This window comes from Dromaius novaehollandiae, chromosome 32 (genome assembly GCF_036370855.1).
Source record: "Dromaius novaehollandiae isolate bDroNov1 chromosome 32, bDroNov1.hap1, whole genome shotgun sequence".
Taxonomy (NCBI): Eukaryota; Metazoa; Chordata; class Aves; order Casuariiformes; family Dromaiidae; genus Dromaius; species Dromaius novaehollandiae.
Window position 1 is genome coordinate 423,000 of NC_088131.1, and position 19,075 is coordinate 442,074.

The window sequence follows — 19,075 nt, forward strand, 5'->3', positions numbered from 1 at the left end:
CGTCCCTGTCCCAGTTCCCATCCCTCTTCCTGTCCCCATCCCGGTGTCCCCATCCCGGTGTCCCCATCCCGGTCCCGTCCCTGTCCCCGTCCCGGCGTCTCCGTCCCCATCCCCGTGTCCCGCTGTCCCCATCCCTGTCCCCGCATCCCCCCGTCCCTCTGTCCCCGTGTCCCCCCCTGTCCCCGTGTCCCCCCCGTCCCCGCGTCCCCCCGTCCCGCCCCGGGGCGGAGCCGCCGCCTCGTGCTGCTCCGTCGCCGCCTGCCGCCACCCGGCACCGCCGCCGCCCGCCGCCCTCCGACCCCCCCGGCCCCCCCCCCGCCCCCCCCCGGGGCCCCTCTGACCCCCCGGGGCCCCCGGGCCCCCCCGGGCCCGGCATGACGGTGAAGCTGGACTTCGAGGAGTGTCTCAAGGACTCGCCCTGGTTCAGGTACTGGCCCCCCCGGGACCCCCTGGGACCCCCAGAGCCCCCCCGGGACCCCCAACATCCCCCCAGAGCCCCCCAGGCCCTCAACACCCCCCCCGGAGCCCCCCATCACCCCTGGGACCCCCCTCGGAGCCCCCCATCACCCCCGGGGCCCCCATCATCCCCCTGGGGCCCCCCAACACCCTTGGGACCCCCCAGGGCCCTCCATCACCTCTGGGACACCCCAACACCCTTGGGACCCCCCAGGGCCCTCCATCACCTCTGGGACACCCCAACACCCTTGGGACCCCCCTGGGGCTCCTCATCACTTCTGGGACCCCCCCGGGGCCCCCTCATCACCTATAGGACCCCCCCCCCAACACCCTTGGGACCCCCCTGGGGCCCCCATCACCTCTGGGAACCCCTCAGGGCCCCCCAGGACCCCCTGGGACCGGCCCCCCAGCCTGAGCATCCCCCCCCGGGGCCCCTCTAAACTGCCCCGAACCCCTAGGGGACCCCCAGGACCCCCCCGAAACCCCCCAGTGCCCCCCAAACTGCCCTGAACCCCCAGGGGACCCCCAGGACCCTCCAAACACCCCAGGACCCCCCTCGGCCCCCCCCAGGGCCCCCAACCCCCCCGGAGCCTCCTTAGGGCCCCCAACTCCTGCCCCACAAACCTCCCTGGACCCCCCCCCCCAGCCCCAGGGCAGGTTGGGGGGCGATGAGGGGGGGCCCTCGTGCGAGACCCCACCCTGTGTGAGACGAGACCCCCCCGTGCAAGGCCCCCCCTTGTGCGGGGCCCCCCCCCCCCCCTGCCCCGGGGCGGAAGCGGTTTCCTGGGCCCTCGCACGCACCGGTGAGCCGGGGAGGGGCCGGAAGCGCGGGGGGGGGGGGGGGTGTCTCGCACACGCGTGTGCGGCTCCGGGGACGTGGGGGCTCGCACGGCTCGCACACGCGTGTGCGGCTCCGGGAACACGCGGCCTTGCACGGCCTCACGCCCACGTGTGCCCCCTTGCACCGGGGGGGCGGGGCTTGCACCAGGGGGCGGGGCTTGCACGAGGGGGCGGGGCTCGGAGGCCCCGGTCTGGTGGCAGGGGGCGGCCCTTGCACGAGGGATCGGCCTCGCACGAGGGCCGCGGTGGCGGCGGCCATGTCGCAGCGGCGGGGGCCCGGCGGCGGTTTCGGGGCCCCCCCTCCGCCCCGTGATGTCACGGCGTTGCCGCGGCGACGGCGCCCACAGGAAGCAGCGCCGGAAACGCGCCGGCGACCGCAGGCCCCGGCCGGGGCCTGACCCCCCCCCCCCGAAACACCTGGGACCCCCAAACACCTGGGGGCCCCCAAACTGCCCCGGGGGGCCTGGAAACCGCCACCCGGAGACCCCAGAAACATGGGGGGGCCTTGAAACCGCCCCGGGGGGGGGCCAGAAACTGCCCCCAGGACCCCAAAACCACCCTGGGGGCCTGGAAACTGCCCCTGGGGCTCCTGAAAACATCCCGGGGCCCCAAAACTGCTCCTGGGGACCCCAGAAACTGCCCCCAGGACCCCAAAACCACCCCTGGGGGCCTGGAAACCGTCCCTGGGGCTCCTGAAAACATCCCGGGGCCCCAAAACTGCTCCTGGGGGCCTGGAAACTGCCCTTGGGGACCCCAAAACAACCTGGGGACCCTGAAACTCCTCCTGGGGGCCCAGAAACTGCCATCAGGACCCCATAAACATCCTGGGAGCCTGGAAACTGCCCTTGGGGACCCCCAAAACATCCTGGGGACCCTGAAACCTCCCCGGGGGACCTGGAAACCGCCAGCAGGACTCTGAAAACACCCTGGGGACCCCAAAACCACCCCTGGGGGCTCAGAAACTGCCCCTGGGACCCCAAAACTGCCCCTGGGGCCCTGAAACTGCCCCCGAGACCCTGGAAACATCCTGGGGACCTGGAAACTGCCACAGGGACCCTGAAAACACCCTGGGGACCCCCAAAAGTGCCGGGACCCCAAGTCCCTCAGACCCCTCTGCACCCCCCGATGCCCCCGTGCCCCCCCCAAATCCCCCTGTGCCCCCAGGGCCGCCATCGAGGAGGCCGAGGCCGAGATCGCCGAGTTCGAGACCCGCCTGGAGAAGGTGGGTGCGGGGGTCCCAGGCGTCCGGGGTGGGGGGGGGCACCCCAAGGGGTTTGGGGGGGACCCAGGCATCTGGGCGGGGGGGGGTTGGAGGATCCCCAGATGGTGCCAGTCTGGGAGGGCCCTGGGTGCTGGGGGGTCCAGAGGATCTGGGGATCCCCAAGGGATCGGGGGGGGTCATGGGGGGTCCTGTGGGTGCTGGGGGCATCCCAGAGGTCTGGGGGGGGGGGTCCCTGAGGTTCTGCGGGGCCCCCTGGGCTTTGGGGACCCCCACGGGATCTGGGGGGGGCCTGGGGGGAGGTTGTGGGGTGCTGGGAGCTTCCCAGGGCTTTGGGGGATCTGGGCAGATCCAGGGGGATCCCCGGGGTGCTGGGGAGGGATTAGAGAATCTAGGGGGATCCCAGGGGGATCTGGGGGGATTGGGGGGGCCCAGTGGTCCCTGCGGTGCTGGGGGGTTCCTGGGGGTTAGGGAATCCAGAGGGATCTGGAGGGATCTGGGGGGAGATCCAGAGGGATCTGGGGGATCCCAGGCCAGTGCTGACCCCCCCGTCCCCCCCCCCAGGTGCAGAAGCTCTGCTCGGCCATGCTGGACGCGGGGCGGCACTTCGAGGGGACGAGCCGGGCGCTGGCGGCGGGGCTGCGCGAGCTGGGGGGGCCGGCGCGGGGCGACCCCCTTGTGCAGGTGAGCCCCAAAATGGGGGCGCGGGGGGGGCAGGTGGGGGGTGACCCCCCTGTCTGGGTGATCCCCAAAATGGGGGACCTGGGGGGGCCGGTGTGGGGCGACCCCTCATCCAGGTGAGCCCCCAAACGGGGTCTCTGGGGTGGATTTGAGGGGCAGAGGGTGGGACCGAGAGGATGGGGGGAATTGGGGGGGACATGGGGGGGGATTTGGGTGTGTCTGGGGGCCTTTGGGGGTTGTAGGGGCATTTGGGGGCTCTGGGGGTATTTGGGGGGCTCGGGGGGGATTTGGGGGGCTCCAGGAGAGAACTGGGGAGATTTGGGGGGACTTGGGGGGTGTGGGGGGATGTGGGGGGCCCTTGGTGGTCCCAGAAGGCTTTCGGGGGGGTCCCACCCCCCTCCGAGCCCCCGTCGGGGTCCCCCTGACCCCCCCCCCGCTGTCCCCCCCGCCCAGGAGACGCTGGAGAAATTCTCCGACTCCCTGGACCAGATGATGGGCAGCCACGAGGTGGGCAGGCCCCGCCCCTTCACAGGCCACGCCCCTTCCCTGTCCTGCCCCCTCTCATTGGGCCACGCCCCCTTTCAGCCTGGCCCCGCCCCCAGGGGATTCTCCTCCTCCCCCCCCCCCAGCCTTGGAGTCCCTGTGTCACCCCGGGGGGGGGCCTGGCCCCCATCTGGGATCCCCCCTCCCCCCTCCAGGGATCCCCCCTGTCCCCTGGGACCCCCCCAAGTCCCCCCCAGGTCCCCCCCAGGATCCCCGTCACCCCTGGGACCCCCCCCATGGCCCCCTGTGGCCCCCATCTGGGATCCCCCTGTCCCCCCCCCCCCGCATTCGGGTTCCCCCGGGTGCCCCCTTACCAGGTCCCCTCGGGTCCCCTCACCCCCCCATCCCCTGTGTCCCCCCCATCGGGTCTCCTCACACCCCCGTCCCCTGTCCCCCCCCTCACGGGGTCCCCTCACCCCCCCGTCCCATGTCCCCCCCACCGAGTCCCCTCACCCCCCTGTCCCCTGTGTCCCCCCCCATCGGGTCCCCTCACCCCCCCATCCCCTGTCCCCCCCCTTACAGGGTCCCCTCACCCCCCCGTCCCCTGTGTCCCCCCCTCACTGGGTCCCCTCACCCCCCCATCCCGTGTCCCCCCCATCGGGTCCCCTCACCCCCCCCGTCCCCTGTGTCACCCCCTCATCGGGTCCCCTCACCCCCCCATCCCGTGTCCCCCCCACCGAGTCCCCTCACCCCCCCGTCCCCTGTGTCCCCCCCCCTCACGGGGTCCCCTCACTCCCCTGTGTCCCCCCCCTCACCGGGTCCCCCGGGCGCCCAGGAGCTCCTGGACAGCACCCAGCAGTCCCTGCGCCGCCACGTCCACACCCTGCTCAAGGAGTGAGTCCCGCGGGGGGTCCCATGGGTGCTGGGGGGTCCCGTGGGGGCCATGAGGGTCCTATGGGTGCTGGGGGGTCCCGTGGGGGCCATGAGGATCCTATGGGTGCTGGAGGGTCCTATGGGTGCCTTGGGGAACCAATGCATGCTGTGGGGGTCCTATGGGTGCCATGGGTGTCCCATGGGTGCTGAGGAATTTAGGGATGACATGAGAGTCCTATGGGTGCTGGGAGGTCTGAGGGATGCTATGAGGAACCCGTGGGTGCCATGAGCATCTTGTGGGTGCCGGGAGGTCTTAGGGGTGCCACGAGGAGCCTATGGGTGCCATGAGGGTCCCGTGGGTGCTGGGAGGTCTGAGGGGCGCCATGAGGAACCTACGGGCACCATGAGGGTCCTGTGGGTGCTGGGAGGTCTTAGGGGTGCCATGAGTGTCCCGTGGGTGCCAGGAGATCTGAGGGATCCCATAAGGAACCCATGGATGCTGAGAGGTCTTAGGGATCGCACGAGGAACCCATGGGTGCTGGGAGGTCTTAGGGGTGACGTGAGGGTCCCGTGGGTGCCAGGAGATCTGAGGGATCCCATAAGAAACCCATGGATGCTGGGAGGTCTTAGGGATCGCACGAGGAACCCATGGGTGCTGGGAGGTCTTAGGGGTGACGTGAGGGTCCCGTGGGTGCTGGGAGGTCTGAGGGTCTCCATGAGGGTCCTGCGGGTGCCAGGAGCTCTGAGGGTGCCTGGGGCACCCATGGGTGCTGCCGGCAGGGCGGCGCGGGGGCTGCGGGAGGCGCGCCGGGAGCAGGGCCGGGCGGCGGAGGCGCTGGTGGTGCTGGGCGGTCCGGGGGGCACCCAGGGGTCCCGGGCGGTCCGGGGGGCACCCGTGGGTGCCGGAGGACGGAGGAGCACCCCTGGGTGCTGCCGGCAGGGCAGCGCGGGGGCTGCGGGAGGCGCGCCGGGAGCAGGGCCGGGCGGCGGAGGCGCTGGCGGGGGCCCTGCAGCACCACGCCGAGGTGCCCCGGCGGAGGCCCCACGAGGCCCAGGAGGCCGCCGCCGCCCTGGGTGCCGCCCGGGGCCAGGCCCGCGCCCGCGCCCTCGACTACGTCCTCCAGGTGGGCGTGGCCTCGGGGTGGGCGTGGCCTCGGGGTGGGCGGGGCCTCGGGGTGGGCGGGGCCACAGGGAGGAGGTTGCAGGGGGCTGCAGGGAGCAGGGATGGGGGAGGGTGGGGCTAGGAGGGGGTGGGGCTTAGAGGGGATCTGGGTGGGGCTTGGAGGGGTGGGGCATTTGGGGGGCGGAGCCTGTGGGGTGAAGGCGTAGCAGGGTTTGCAGGGGGAGGGAGGAGCTCCAAGGGGGCGGAGCTTCCAGGGGTGGAGCCTCAGGGTGGGGTTCTGGGGGCGGGGCCACAAGGGGGTGGGGCTGGGTCTGCAGGAGCAGGGACTGGAGGGAGGGCGGGGCTCCAAGGGGGTGGAGCCTTTGGGCGGGGCCTCAAGGGGTGGGGCAGGGCCCACAGGAGGAGGGCCCAAGGGGAGGGTGGGGCTCCAGGGGATGGGGCTTAAAGGGGCGGAGCCTGCCGGGGTGGGGCTGGAGGGGGCGGGGCTCCAGGGGGCGGGGCCGCAGGGTGTGAATGAGGCAGGGTGCTAGGCTGAAGGGTGGGCGGGGCTTCATGGAGCAGGGCCCTGGGGGGCGGGGCCTGGTGGGGCTGGGCCTGGAGGGAGTGTGCACCAAGGGGGCGGGCTCAAAGGGGGCGGGGCTCCAAAGGGGGCAGGTCTTAAAGGGGCAGCGCCCCGCAGGTTCACTCACGGGGGCAGGGAAGAGTTTCAGGGGCAGGGGGCTCATGGAGGCGGGGCCAGGATGTGCTGGGCGGGGCCTGGGGAAGGGGGCCTGAGCCCCCCCTCAGCCCCCTGTCCCCCCCGCAGATCAACGTGATGCAATCGAAGAAGAAATCCGAAATCCTCCAGTTCGTGAGTGGCTCCGGGGGCCCCGGGGGTCTGGGGGTGTTGGGGGGGCCTTGGGGACCCTGTGGGGGTCTGGGGGGGTCAGGGAGGGCCCCAGGGGATTTGGGGGACCATGAGGGGGCTCGTGGACCCTGGGGATGGGGGGTTGGGGGACCCCAGGAGGGAGGAGGGGACTCTGGGGGGGGCCCAGGGTATTTGGGGGTCTCGGGGGGGGAATGAAGGGACCCTGGGGAGTCCCGGGGGGGATGAGGGGACCCCGCAGACCCCTGGGAAGCTGGGGGGGGTCTCTGGGGGGTCTCTGGAGATTTGAGGGGGGTCCTGGGGGCAGGACGGTTGGGGATATCAGGGGGTCTGGGACATATTTGGGGGGGCTGGAGGAATTGAGGGGGTCAGGGGGGCCTGGGGAACTGGGGGTGTCAGGGGGGGTCTCTGTGGGGCCATGAGGCCGTGGGGGGGCCAGGAGAGACCTGGGGGCTGGGGGGGGCAGGGCTTGGCGGGGGCTGGGGAAGCCCTGGGGATCAGGGGGTCCGGGGGGGGGGGTCGAGATGCCCAGGGGGGTCTGGGGGTGCCCCCCCCGCTGACCCCCACCCCCCCCGGTCCCCAGGTGCTGGCGCTGATGGAGGCCCAGGCCACCTACTTCAGCCAGGGCCACGGCGCCGCCGGGCGCCTGGAGCAGTACCGGGCCGAGCTGGGCACCCAGGTGGGCCCCGGCGTCCGGGCGGGCGCCCCCCCACTCCCCCCCCCCCTCGCAGCAGGGGCCCCGGCGTCCGGGCGCCCCCTCACCCTGCCCTGCCCCCAGCTCGACCGCCTGGTGCTGGAGGCGGCCCGGCAGCAGCGCGACATGGAGCAGCGGCACGCCATGCTCACCCAGCAGGTGGGGCGGGGCCGGGGGGCGGAGCCTGGGATGGGGGCGGGGCCTGGAGGCAGGGGGCGGGGCCTGGAGGCAGGGGCGGGGCCTGGGGGCAGGGCCTGAGATAGAGCAGCGACATGCCATGCTCACCCAGCAGGTGGGGCGGGGCCAGGGGGCGGAGCCTGGAGGCAGGGGGTGGGGCCTGGAGGCAGGGGGCGGGGCCTGGGGGCAGGGGCGGGGCCTGGGGGCAGGGCCTGAGATAGAGCAGCGACATGCCATGCTCACCCAGCAGGTGGGGCGGGGCCTGGGCTGGGGGCGGGGCCTGGGCTGGGGCAGGGCCTGGAGGCGGGGCCTGGAGCCTGGGGGCGGGGCCTGGGTCCAGGGGGCAGGGCCTGACATGGAGCAGCGGCATGCCATGCTCACCCAGTAGGTGGGGTGGGGCTGGGGGCGGGGCCTGGGCCTGGGGGCGGAGCCTGGAACGGTGGGGCGGGGCCTGGGTGGAGGGGGCGGGGCCTGGGTGGAGAGCGAGGGCCAGGATGGAGGCGCATGGTCAGGGCGGAGGGGTCTGGCCTGAGGGGGCGGGGCCTGGGTGGAGGGGGCGTGGTCTGGTGGAGGGGGTGGGGCCTGGAGGAGGGGCGGGGCCTGAGTGAGGAGATAAGGCCAGGGTGGAGAGATCTGGGTTGAAGGGGCGGTGCCTGGTTTGAAGGAGGCGGGGCCTGGCCTGAGGGGGCGGGGCCAGAGCTGGGGGCGGGGCCATAACCAGTAGGTGGGGCTGGGGTGTCAGTCTGAGCTTGATTGACAGCTGGGCAGGCTCAGGTGCTGCTTTGATTGGCAGGTTTGGGTCAGGACTGGGCTGATTGACAGTGGGGGGGGAACCAAGAGTGATGGAGGGGGCGGGGCCGTAGCTGCGGGGCGGGGCCTGGCTGGGGGGCGGGGCCGGGCTAGGGGCGGGGCCGGGCTGACGGGCGGCCCCCAGGACCTGTCGCAGGAGACGGTGGCGGGGGCGGCGCGGGGGGGGCGCCGGGGGCCCCCCCATGGAGGGCTACCTCTACAAGCGGGCCAGCAACGCCTTCCGCACCTGGAGCCGGTACCGGCCCCCCCGGACCCCCCCGAGCCCCCCAGACCCCCGCAAGCCCCCCCACGCCCCCCCAGCCCCCCAAGTACCCCCGTGTTCCCCAGATAGCCCTGGCCCCCCCATACCCCCATAAACCCCCAACACCCCCCATGCCCCCAGCACCCCCAAATTCTCCCCCACGTGTCACCACCACACCCATGTACCCCCCCCTTATCCCGGATACCCCCCAAATACCCCCGACACCCCCCAGCACCCCCAAATACCCCCAGTGCTCCCCCAAGTACCCCCCAGCCCTCCCTACTGCCCCTCCACGTACCCCCCCAGCCCCCCCAAATACCCCCAGTACCTGCAGATACCTCCTGACACCCCCCAGCACCCCCAAATACCCCCGGATACCCCCTGGCACCCCCAAATACCCCCAGTATACCCAAATATCCTCTGACACTCCTGAGCCCCCCCAAATACCCCCATGTCCCCCCCCAATACCCCCCAGCGCCCCCAAACACCCCATAAATCCCTTTTCTCCCCCCCACTCGGCATCCAGATAGCGGGGGGGGGGACATGGGGGTATTTGGGGGGGCCCCACTGGCTCCCCCATAGCCCGGGGGTTTCGGGGGTGCCTCCTCCCCCGCCTGGGGGTTTTGGGGCCCCCCCACCCCCTGCGGCCCCCCCCCAACCCCTGTGCCCCCACCCAGGCGCTGGTTCTCCATCCAGAGCAACCAGCTGGTCTACATCAAACGGGCCCGGGTGAGGCGGGGGGGCGTGACTGGGGGGGGGGTCACATTTGGGGGGGCTGGATTTGGGGGCCTGACTTGGGGGGGCACTTTGGGGGGCTGGATTTGGGGGGGGTCACATTTGGGAGGGCTGGATTTGGGGGCTGATTTGGGGGGGCAGATTTGGGGGGGTTGATTTGGGGGTTGCATTTGGGGACCACTTTGGGGGGGCTGCATGGGGGGGCTGCATTGGGGCTCCAATTTGGGGGGCTGAATTGGGGGGGTCAGTTTTCGGGGCTGCATTTGGGGGGGCACTTTGGGGGGCTGGATTGGGGGGGATCCTTTGGGGGGGCTGAACTCGGGGGGCTGCATTGGGGCTCCGATTTGGGGGGCTAGATTTGGGGGGCTGATTTGGGGGGGCACTTTGGAGGGGGCTGGGTTGGGGGGACCCTTTGGGGGGCTGAACTGGGGGGGGCTGCATTGGGGCTCTGATTTGGGGGGCTGGATTTGGGGGGCAGTTTCGGAAGGGCCATTTTGGGGGGCAGCTTGGGCAGAGGATCCCTGTTCTGGGGAGCCGGGGGACCCCTGGTTTTGGGGGGGCCCTGATGAGCTCCCCCCCCCCAGGACCCCCCCACGGTGGTGGTGGACGACCTGCGGCTCTGCACCGTCAAGCCCTGCCCCGACCTCGACCGGCGCTTCTGCTTCGAGGTGGTCTCGCCCTCCAAGTGAGTCCCCCCCCCCAGCCCTCGGGGGGTCCCCCAAACCCCTGGGGACCCCCAAAACCCCTGGGGGCCCCTATAACACCCCCCCGCAATGTCCCCAAGCCCCCGGGGACCCCCCAAACCCCCTGGGGTCCTCCCAACACCCAAACCTCCTGGGAACATCCCCAAACTTCTGGGGAGCCCCCCAAGCTCCTGGGGGTCCCCAAAACCCCTGGGGACACCCAAAAGCTCGGGGGGGGTCACAGGGGGGTCAGGCGGGTCAGGGGACCCCCTGGGACCTCCTAGGCCCCCAAGGACTCCCTGGCACCCCGACGTCCCCAGGATCCCTGGGACCCTGATGCCCTCGTGACCCCCCCCAACCCTCTGGGACCCCCATGTCCCCATGCCCCGGCATCCCCGTGCCCCCCCGGTGCCCCCCCCGGTGACGCCGGCCCCCCCGGCCCCCCAGGACCTGCCTGCTGCAGGCGGACTCAGAGCAGCAGCAGCAGGCCTGGCTCAGCGCCGTGCAGAGCAGCATCGCCAGCGCCTTCAGCGAGGGGCCCCCCCGCGCCCCCCCCGGCCAGGTGGGTCCCCCTGACCCCCCCCCAGCTCCCCTGACCCCCCTCTGCCCCCCCCCCAGCCAGGAGGGTCCCCTCAATGCCCCCCACAGCCACCCTAACTCCTCTGCCCCCCCGGCCAGGTGGGTCCCCTGACCCCCCCGGAGCCCCCCTGACCCCCCCAGCCCCCCCCAGCCAGGTGGGTCCCCCTGACCCCCTGGAGACCACTTGACCCCCCCCATCCAGGAGGGTCCCCTCAATGCCACCCACAGACCCCCTGACCCCCCTGCACCCCCCAGCACCCCCCGGGCTCCCCCCGGCCAGGTGGGTCCCCCTGACCCCCCCGGAGCCCCCTGACCCGCCCCCGTGCCCCCCTCGGCCAAGTGGGTCCCCCTGACCCCCCCCAGCCACGTGGGTACCCCCGACCCCCCCAGACCCTCCCCCAGCCACGTGGGACCCCCAAACCCCTCCCTGGGGGGTACCGGGGACCCCCAGACAACCCAGGGTGGGGGCGGGACCCCCAAGCCCCTCCCTGGGGGGGACCGGGGACCCTTGGAGACCCCCAGGGTGGGGGTGGGACCCCTGGGGACTCCCACAGCCCCCCCGGCCCCCCGGGGCCGCCGGGGGGGCCCACGAGCGGCTCCCTGACGCCCCCCCCTCCCTGCAGCCCCCCGAGCAGCCGGGCTCGGGGGCGGGGGGGCCCGGCGGGGGGACCGGGGGGCGGGCGCCGGGCGCCCGGGGGGGCCGGGGGGGCCCCGAGCGGCGGGTGCTGGAGCAGGTGCTGGGGCTGGAGGGCAACGCGGCCTGCTGCGACTGCCGGGAGCCGGCGCCCGAGTGGGCCAGCATCAACCTGGGCATCACCCTCTGCATCGAGTGCTCCGGCATCCACAGGTGGGGGCTGGCACCCTGACCCCCCCCCGGGGCACCCTGACCCCCCCACAGCACCCTGAAACCCGCCCGAGCACCCTGACCCCCCCCCCGGGGCTCCCCAAACCTCCCCCAGCCTGCATCAACCTGGGCATCACCCTCTGCATCGAGTGCTCCGGCATCCACAGGTGGGGGCTGGCACCCTGACCCCCCCCCCCGGGGCACCCTGACCCCCCCACAGCACCCCGAAACCTGCCCGAGCACCCTGACCCCCCCCGGGGCTCCCCAAACCTCCCCCAGCCTGCATCAACCTGGGCATCACCCTCTGCATCGAGTGCTCCGGCATCCACAGGTGGGGGCTGGCACCCTGACCCCCCCCCCCGGGGCACCCTGACCCCCCCACAGCACCCCGAAACCTGCCCGAGCACCCTGACCCCCCCCGGGGCTCCCCAAACCTCCCCCAGCCTGCATCAACCTGGGCATCACCCTCTGCATCGAGTGCTCCGGCATCCACAGGTGGGGGCTGGCACCCTGACCCCCCCCCGGGCACCCTGACACCCCCCCGGGGCACCCTGACCCCCCCAGGGCACCCTGAAACCCGCCCAGGGTCCCTGATACCCCCCAGAGCTCCCCCAACCTGGGCATCACCCTCTGCATCGAGTGCTCCGGCATCCACAGGTGGGGGCTGGCACCCTGACCCCCCCCCGGGGCACCCTGACCCCCCCAGGGCCCCTGAGACCCCCCAGGGCTCCCTGACCCCCCCCAAATGATCCCAGACCCCTTGGATCCCCCAAGACCCCCAGGGACCCCCCAAAATGCCCCCAGGGCCCCCTTGACCCCCCCCCAGTGACCTCCAGGAGCCTCTCGACATCCCCTGGGCCCCCCAATCCCCCCCTTAGGGACCCCCCAAGTGTCCCCAGGGCCCCCCAAATGTCCCCAGGGGTCCCCCAACCCCCCCAGGGACCCCCCCAAGTGTTCCCAGGCCCCCCCGAATCCCTGTGCCACCCCCGACCCCCCCCCTCTCCGCAGGAGCCTGGGGGTGCACTTCTCCAAGGTGCGCTCGCTGACGCTCGACTCCTGGGAGCCCGAGCTGGTGAAGGTAACTGGGAGCACTGGGCTGACTGGGAGGAGCGGGGTGGGGGGGGTCCGGACCCCCCACACACACGTTTTTGGGGTCCCCCCCCCCAGCTGATGTGCGAGCTGGGGAACAGCACCCTGAACCGCATCTACGAGGCCCGGGTGGAGGAGATGGCCGTGAGGAGGCCCCAGCCCGGCTGCTCCCGGTGAGCCCCCAACCCCCAAAATGGGGGGGCTGCGACCCCCACGGACCCCCCCGACCCCACGGACCCCTCCCGGGGCTCCCCAAACCCAGGGGATCCCCCTGGACACCCCCAAACCTGGGAGACCCCCCCTGGCCCCAGCCCGGCTGCTCCCGGTGAGCCCCCAACCCCCAAAATGGGGGGGCTGCGACCCCCACGGACCCCCCCCGACCCCACGGACCCCCCCAGGGCTCCCCAAACGCAGGGGATCCCCCTGGACACCCCCGAACCTGGGAGACCCCCCCTGGCCCCAGCCCGGCTGCTCCCGGTGAGCCCCCAACCCCCAAAATGGGGGGGCTGCGACCCCCACGGACCCCCCCAGACCCCCCCGGGGCTCCCCAAACGCAGGGGATCCCCCTGGACACCCCCAAACCTGGGAGACCCCCCCTGGCCCCAGCCCGGCTGCTCCCGGTGAGCCCCCAACCCCCAAAATGGGGGGGCTGCGACCCCCACGGACCCCCCCAGACCCCCCAGACCCCCCCCGGGGCTCCCCAAACGCAGGGGATCCCCCTGGACACCCCCAAACCTGGGAGACCCCCCCTGGCCCCAGCCCGGCTGCTCCCGGTGAGCCCCCAACCCCCAAAATGGGGGGGCTGCGACCCCCACGGACCCCCCCCGACCCCACGGACCCCCCCCGGGGCTCCCCAAAAGCAGGGGATCCCCCTGGACACCCCCGAACCTGGGAGACCCCCCCGGCCCCAGCCCGGCTGCTCCCGGTGAGCCCCCAACCCCCAAAATGGGGGGGCTGCGACCCCCACGGACCCCCCCAGACCCCCCAGACCCCCCCGGGGCTCCCCAAACGCAGGGGATCCCCCTGGACACCCCCGAACCTGGGAGACCCCCCCGGCCCCAGCCCGGCTGCTCCCGGTGAGCCCCCAACCCCCAAAATGGGGGGGCTGCGACCCCCACGGACCCCCCCAGACCCCACGGACCCCTCCCGGGGCTCCCCAAACCCAGGGGATCCCCCTGGACACCCCCAAACCTGGGAGACCCCCCCTGGCCCCAGCCCGGCTGCTCCCGGTGAGCCCCCAACCCCCAAAATGGGGGGGCTGCGACCCCCACGGACCCCCCCAGACCCCCCCGGGGCTCCCCAAACCCAGGGGATCCCCCTGGACACCCCCAAACCTGGGAGACCCCCCCTGGCCCCAGCCCAGCTCCTCCCGGTGAGACCCAGCCCCCTCCCAGCAGCTCCCAGTAGCTCCCAGTCCCCCATAGACCCTCCCAGTGCCCCCCAGCCCCTTCCCAGTGGCTTCCAGTGCTGCCAGTCCCCCATCTCAGTGACTCCTCGTCCCCCCGGTCCCCTCCCAGTGGCTCCCAGTGCTCCCAGTCTCCCCATCCCAGTGGCTCCCAGTAGCTCCCAGACCCCCCCCCAGCGCCCCCAGGCCCCTCCCAGTGCTCCCAGTGCTCCCAGTACCGCCGGGTGCGCAGGGCGCAGCGGGAGGGCTGGATCCGGGCCAAGTACGTGCAGAAGAAGTTCGTCACCCAGCTGCCGGCGGCGGGGCCCAGCCGGGGGGGGCGGAGCCCGGGTGCCCCAGGCCCCGCCCCCCGCCCCAGCCCCCGCCCCCGCCCCCCGGGCTCTGCCCGGCCCCCAGGTACTGCCGGGGGGGGGGGCTGAGAGGGGGTGGGGCTTGTGAGGGAGGGTGGGGTTAAGGAGGAGGGGGTGGGGCTAAAGATGGTGGGTGGGGCTTAACTTTAAGGAGGTGGAGCTTATGGAGGGGAGGCGGGGCTTATGGTGGAGAGGGTGGAGCTTAAGGTGAAGGGGGAGGGTTTAAGCAGGGTGGGTGGAGCTTACAGTGGAGGGGAGGAGCTTATGCTGAAGGAGGTGGGGCTACAGTGGAGGGCTGGGGCTACCAGTGATGGGCGGGGCTTATGTGGGAGCTTGTGATGAGGGGCGGGGCTTCAGCTGGTGTGGGTGGGGCTAAGTGACTCTGTGGGCGGGGCCAGGCTGTTTTAGGGTGGGGCGGGGCTGGAGGGGGCGGAGCCAATGCCCTCCAAGGGGCATGCAAAAGTAGGGCGTGGAGCTTGGGGGCGGGGCTTGGGCACTGGGGGTGTGGCTTGTGTGTTGGGGCGGGGCCCGATGGGTGGGCGGGGCCTATCTGTGTGGGTGGGCGGGGCTTCCCGGAGGCTGGGCACACCACTGCCACCCTGCTGTGTGAGCCGGGGGGGGGACAGTGCTTGGCAATGGGTGGGGCCCGGAGGGGCGGGGCCTGCTCGAGGTGGGCGTGGCCTGCTGCAGGGTGGGCGTGGCCTGCCTGACGCCCCTCCCCCAGGCCTGGCAGCACAGGAGGGGCTGCCCAGCCTGCACCCCAGTGCCCTGCTGTGGGAGCCAGGGGGGTGGTGCTTGGCAATGGGCGGGGCCCGGAGGGGCGTGGCCTGCTCCGGGGTGGGCGTGGCCTGCCTGACGCCCCTCCCCCAGGCCCGGCGGCGTGGGAGGGGCCGCCCAGCCTCCACCCCGGCGCCCTGCTGTGGGAGCCAGGGGGGCGGTGCTTGGCAATGGGCGGGGCTCGGAGGGGCGTGGCCTGCTGCGGGGTGGGCGTGGCCTGCCTGACGCCCCTCCCCCAGGCCTGGCAGCACAGGAGGGGCCACCCAGCCTGCACCCCAGCGCCCTGCTGTGGGAGCCAGGGGGGCGGTGCTTGGCAATGGGCGGGGCCAGGAGGGGCGTGGCCTGCTCCGGGTGGGCGTGGCCTGCTCCGGGGTGGGCGTGGCCTGTCTGACACCCCTCCCCCAGGCCCAGCGGCACGGGAGGGGCCACCCAGCCTCCACCCCAGTGCCCTGGGAGCCGGGGGGGGCGGTGCTTGGCAATGGGCGGGGCCCGGAGGGGCGTGGCCTGCTCCGGGGTGGGCGTGGCCTGCCTGACGCCCCTCCCCCAGGCCCGGCGGCGCGGGAGGGGCCACCCAGCCTCCACCCCGGCGCCCTGCTGTGGGAGCCAGGGGGGCGGTGCTTGGCAATGGGTGGGGCCCGGAGGGGCGTGGCCTGTTGCAGGGTGGGCGTGGCCTGCCTGACGCCCCTCCCCCAGGCCCAGTGGTGCGGGAGGGGCCGCCCAGCCTCCACCCCAGCGCCCTGCTGTGGGAGCCGGGGGGGCGGTGCTTGGCAATGGGTGGGGCCCGGAGGGGCGTGGCCTGCTCGGGGTGGGCGTGGCCTGCTGCAGGGTGGGCGTGGCCTGCCTTACGCCCCTCCCCCAGCCCCAGCGGCGCCGGAGGGGCCGCCCAGCCTCCACCCCAGTGCCCTGGGAGCTGGGGGGGGCGGTGCTTGGCAATGGGCGGGGCCCGGAGGGGCGTGGCCTGCTGCGGGGTGGGCGTGGCCTGCCTGACGCCCCTCCCCCAGGCCCGGTGGTGCGGGAGGGGCCGCCCAGCCTCCACCCCAGTGCCCTGCTGTGGGAGCCAGGGGGGCGGTGCTTGGCAATGGGCGGGGCCCGGAGGGGCGTGGCCTGCTGCGGGGTGGGCGTGGCCTGCCTGACGCCCCTCCCCCAGCCCCAGCGGCGCGGGAGGGGCCGCCCAGCCTGCACCCCGGCGCCCTGCTCTACTGGGCGGCCCAGCACCAGAGCCTGCCCACCATGGCCGACGCGCTGGCCCACGGCGCCGACCCTGGCTGGGTCAACGGGGCCGAGGGCAGCCGCACGCCGCTGCTGCAGGCCGTCGCCGCGGTAAGGGGGGGGACGACGGCGGGTTGGGGGGGGGGACGGCGGCGGTGCCCCCCACCCGCCCCAGCCCCCCCAACGCCCGACTCCCCCCCCCCCCAGAACTCCCTGCTGGCCTGCGAGTTCCTGCTGCAGAACGGTGCCAGCGTCAACCAGAGCGACAGCGCCGGCCGCGGCCCCCTGCACCACGCCACCATGCTGGGCCACACCGGGTGCGTCCCCCCGGGCCCCCCCGGGCCCCCCCGGCGTCTCCCAGTGCCGTACTGGGAGCCGGGGGGCTGCGGGAGCTGCTCTCCCAGCCCTCGTTCTGCGAACGGGGGCAGCGGCCGCCCCTAGAGCGGCCGGGCGGGGAAGCTAAGCAGGTGCCCCCCCGCGTTGGCGCCCGGGGGGGAGACCGCAGGCAGCGTTTGGGCAGTGGCTGCACCCCGCGGGCTGGGGATGGACCCCCCCCCCCGCCAAAATCTGCTCCCCCCACCTCAATCCTCCCCCTCCCCAAGGACTCTGTGCCCCCCCCCCTTCCCCAGCGCTGCGCTTTACAGTGGGGGGAGGATTATGAGGGGCAAACGGGGTTGTTGTTCCCTGGGGGGGGGGCCTGTTTCCTTAGGGGGGGCTGTGTTCCATTGGGGGGTCCCTATTCTCTTGGGGGGGTCCCTGCTCCCTTGGGGGGGGTCCCTGCTCTCTTGGGGGGTCCCTATTCCCTCGGGAGGGGATCCCTGTTCCCTTTGGGGGGTCCCTATTCTCTTGGGGGGGTCCCTATTCCCTCGGGGGGGGATCCCTATTCCCTTTGGGGGGTCCCTATTCTCTTGGGGGGGGTCCCTGCTCCCTTGGGGGGGTCCCTATTCCCTCAGAGGGGATCTCTATTCTCTTGGAGGGGTCCCTATTCCCTTTGGGGGGTCCCTATTCTCTTGGGGGGGTCCCTGCTCCCTTGGGGGGGTCCCTATTCTCTTTGGGGGGGTCCCTGCTCCCTTGGGGGGGGTCCCTATTTCCTCGGGGGGGATTCCTATTCTCTTGGGAGGGGTCCCTGTTGTCTTGGGGGGGTCCCTATTCTCTTGGGGGGGGTCCCTGCTCCCTTGGGGGGGTCCCTATTTACCTGGGGGGGGGCGCCCGGATGGGAGACTCACCCCGCGCCCCCCCCCCCCCAGGCTGGCCTGCCTCTTCCTGAAGCGGGGGGCCGACCTGAGCGCGGTGGACGCTGAGGGCAAGGACCCCCTGTCCATCGCCATCGAGCTGGCCAACGCCGACATCGTCACCCTGTGAGCCCCGGGGGGGGGCCGTGGCGTGGGGGGGGGGCACCCCCACCCCAGGGTGCCCCCCCTTGGCCCTCAACCCCCCCCCCGCTCTCTCCCCCCCCAGGCTGCGGCTGGCCAAGATGCGGGAGCTGGACGTGGCCCAGGGGCAGACGGGTGGGTGTGGGGGGGATTTGGGGGGGCAGGGGGACCCCCAGGAAGGCCTGGGGGGGGCCTAGGAGTGGGGGGAACCCGGGTTTGGGGGTGTCGCTGGGTTTTGGGGGGGTCCTGGAGCTTGGGGTGTCTCCTTGGGCTCGGGGGGGTCCCTGGGATTGGGGGGTGTCTCTGGGTTTGGGGGTCCCCAAAGGGAGATCCTGGGGGGCCCCTGGGATTGGGGACCCCCACAGGAGGGTGCTGGGGGGTCCCCAGATTTGGGGGGGTCCCTGAGTTTGGGAGTCCCCAAAGGAGGGTCCTGGGGGGTCCCCAGGTTTGGGGGGGTCCCTGGGATTGGGGGGTCCCCCAGGGGGGTCCCTGGATTTGGGGAGCCCCCAGGAGGGTTCTGGGGGGGGTCCCTGGATTTGGGAGGCTTCTAGGAGGGTTCTGGGGGGGTCCCTGGATTTGGGGGGGATCCCTGGACTTAGGGGGTCCCCAGGAGGGATCCAGGGGGGTCCCCAGATTTGGGGGTGTCCCTGGATTTGGGGGGCCCCCAGGAGGGTTCTGAGGGGGTTCCTGGATTTGGGGGGTGTCCCTGGATTTGGGGGGTCCCCAGGAGGGTTCTGGGGGGTCCCCAGGTTTGGGGGGTGTCCCTGGATTTGGGTGGTCCCCAGGAGGGTCCAGGGGGGTCCCCAGGTTTGGGGGGTGTCCCTGGATTTGGGGAGTCCCCAGGAGGGTCCCGGGGGGGTCCCTGATTTTGGCCGCCCCCCCAGGCGACGACACCTACCTCGACATCTTCCGCGACATCTCGCTCATGGCCTCCGACAACCCCGAGAAACTCGCCCGCCGCGACCTCAAGCTCACCACCCTCTAGCCCCGCCCCCCGGGGCCGGGCCACGCCCACTCCACGAGGCCACGCCCCCTGGCGGGGCAGGGCTCCGCCCCCCGCCCCCCCTCCTGCCTGCCCCTCGCAGCCGCACCCCCTTGCGCCACCCCCACAAGGGGGCGGGGCCCCACCTGGCTCTGACTCCTCCCCCTCTGTGGGGGGCGGGCCCTGCCAAGGCCCGCCCCACAAGTGGGTGGGGCCGTTCCAGGCCCCGCCCCTGCTTTTTTGATACCTATTTATTGGTTTTTTGGGACCACGCTGAATTGAATAAAGCATTGCCTTGGCCCCGCCCCTGCAGTAACCCAGAACTGATTCCCGATGCGTTACCTAGAACAGGGCCTGATTGGGTAACCTAGAACTGACCTTCCCAATGCGTTGCTTAGACCAGGCCCTGATTGGGTCAGCTAGAACCAGTTCCCTGATGCGTTACTTAGACCAGGCCCTGACTGAGTCACCTAGAACCGGCTCCCCGATGTGTTACCTAGACCCCGCTTGAGCAAGCTGGAATTGACCCCCCCAACATGTTACCTAGACCAGGCCCTGGTCGGGCCAGCAATGTACCCGCCCCACCC

At 72.9% G+C, this 19,075-nt stretch overlaps 1 protein-coding gene across 1 annotated transcript; it reads left to right on the forward strand.

The window, feature by feature from the left end:
- The first annotated feature begins 334 nt into the window (after window positions 1–334).
- ACAP1 (ArfGAP with coiled-coil, ankyrin repeat and PH domains 1) lies at window positions 335–18,794 on the forward strand. Its single transcript, XM_064501143.1, is given in 23 exon segments — window positions 335–427; window positions 2,461–2,518; window positions 3,080–3,199; window positions 3,650–3,703; window positions 4,515–4,573; window positions 5,493–5,676; window positions 6,481–6,525; window positions 7,124–7,219; window positions 7,319–7,393; window positions 8,346–8,377; window positions 8,379–8,456; window positions 9,140–9,191; window positions 9,782–9,882; window positions 10,328–10,442; window positions 11,095–11,306; window positions 12,312–12,381; window positions 12,471–12,565; window positions 14,030–14,193; window positions 16,078–16,244; window positions 16,341–16,450; window positions 17,381–17,491; window positions 17,592–17,641; window positions 18,391–18,794. Coding segments are annotated over 23 exon segments (2,202 nt in total). The 5' UTR covers window positions 335–374; the 3' UTR covers window positions 18,492–18,794.
- Window positions 18,795–19,075: the final 281 nt, after the last annotated feature.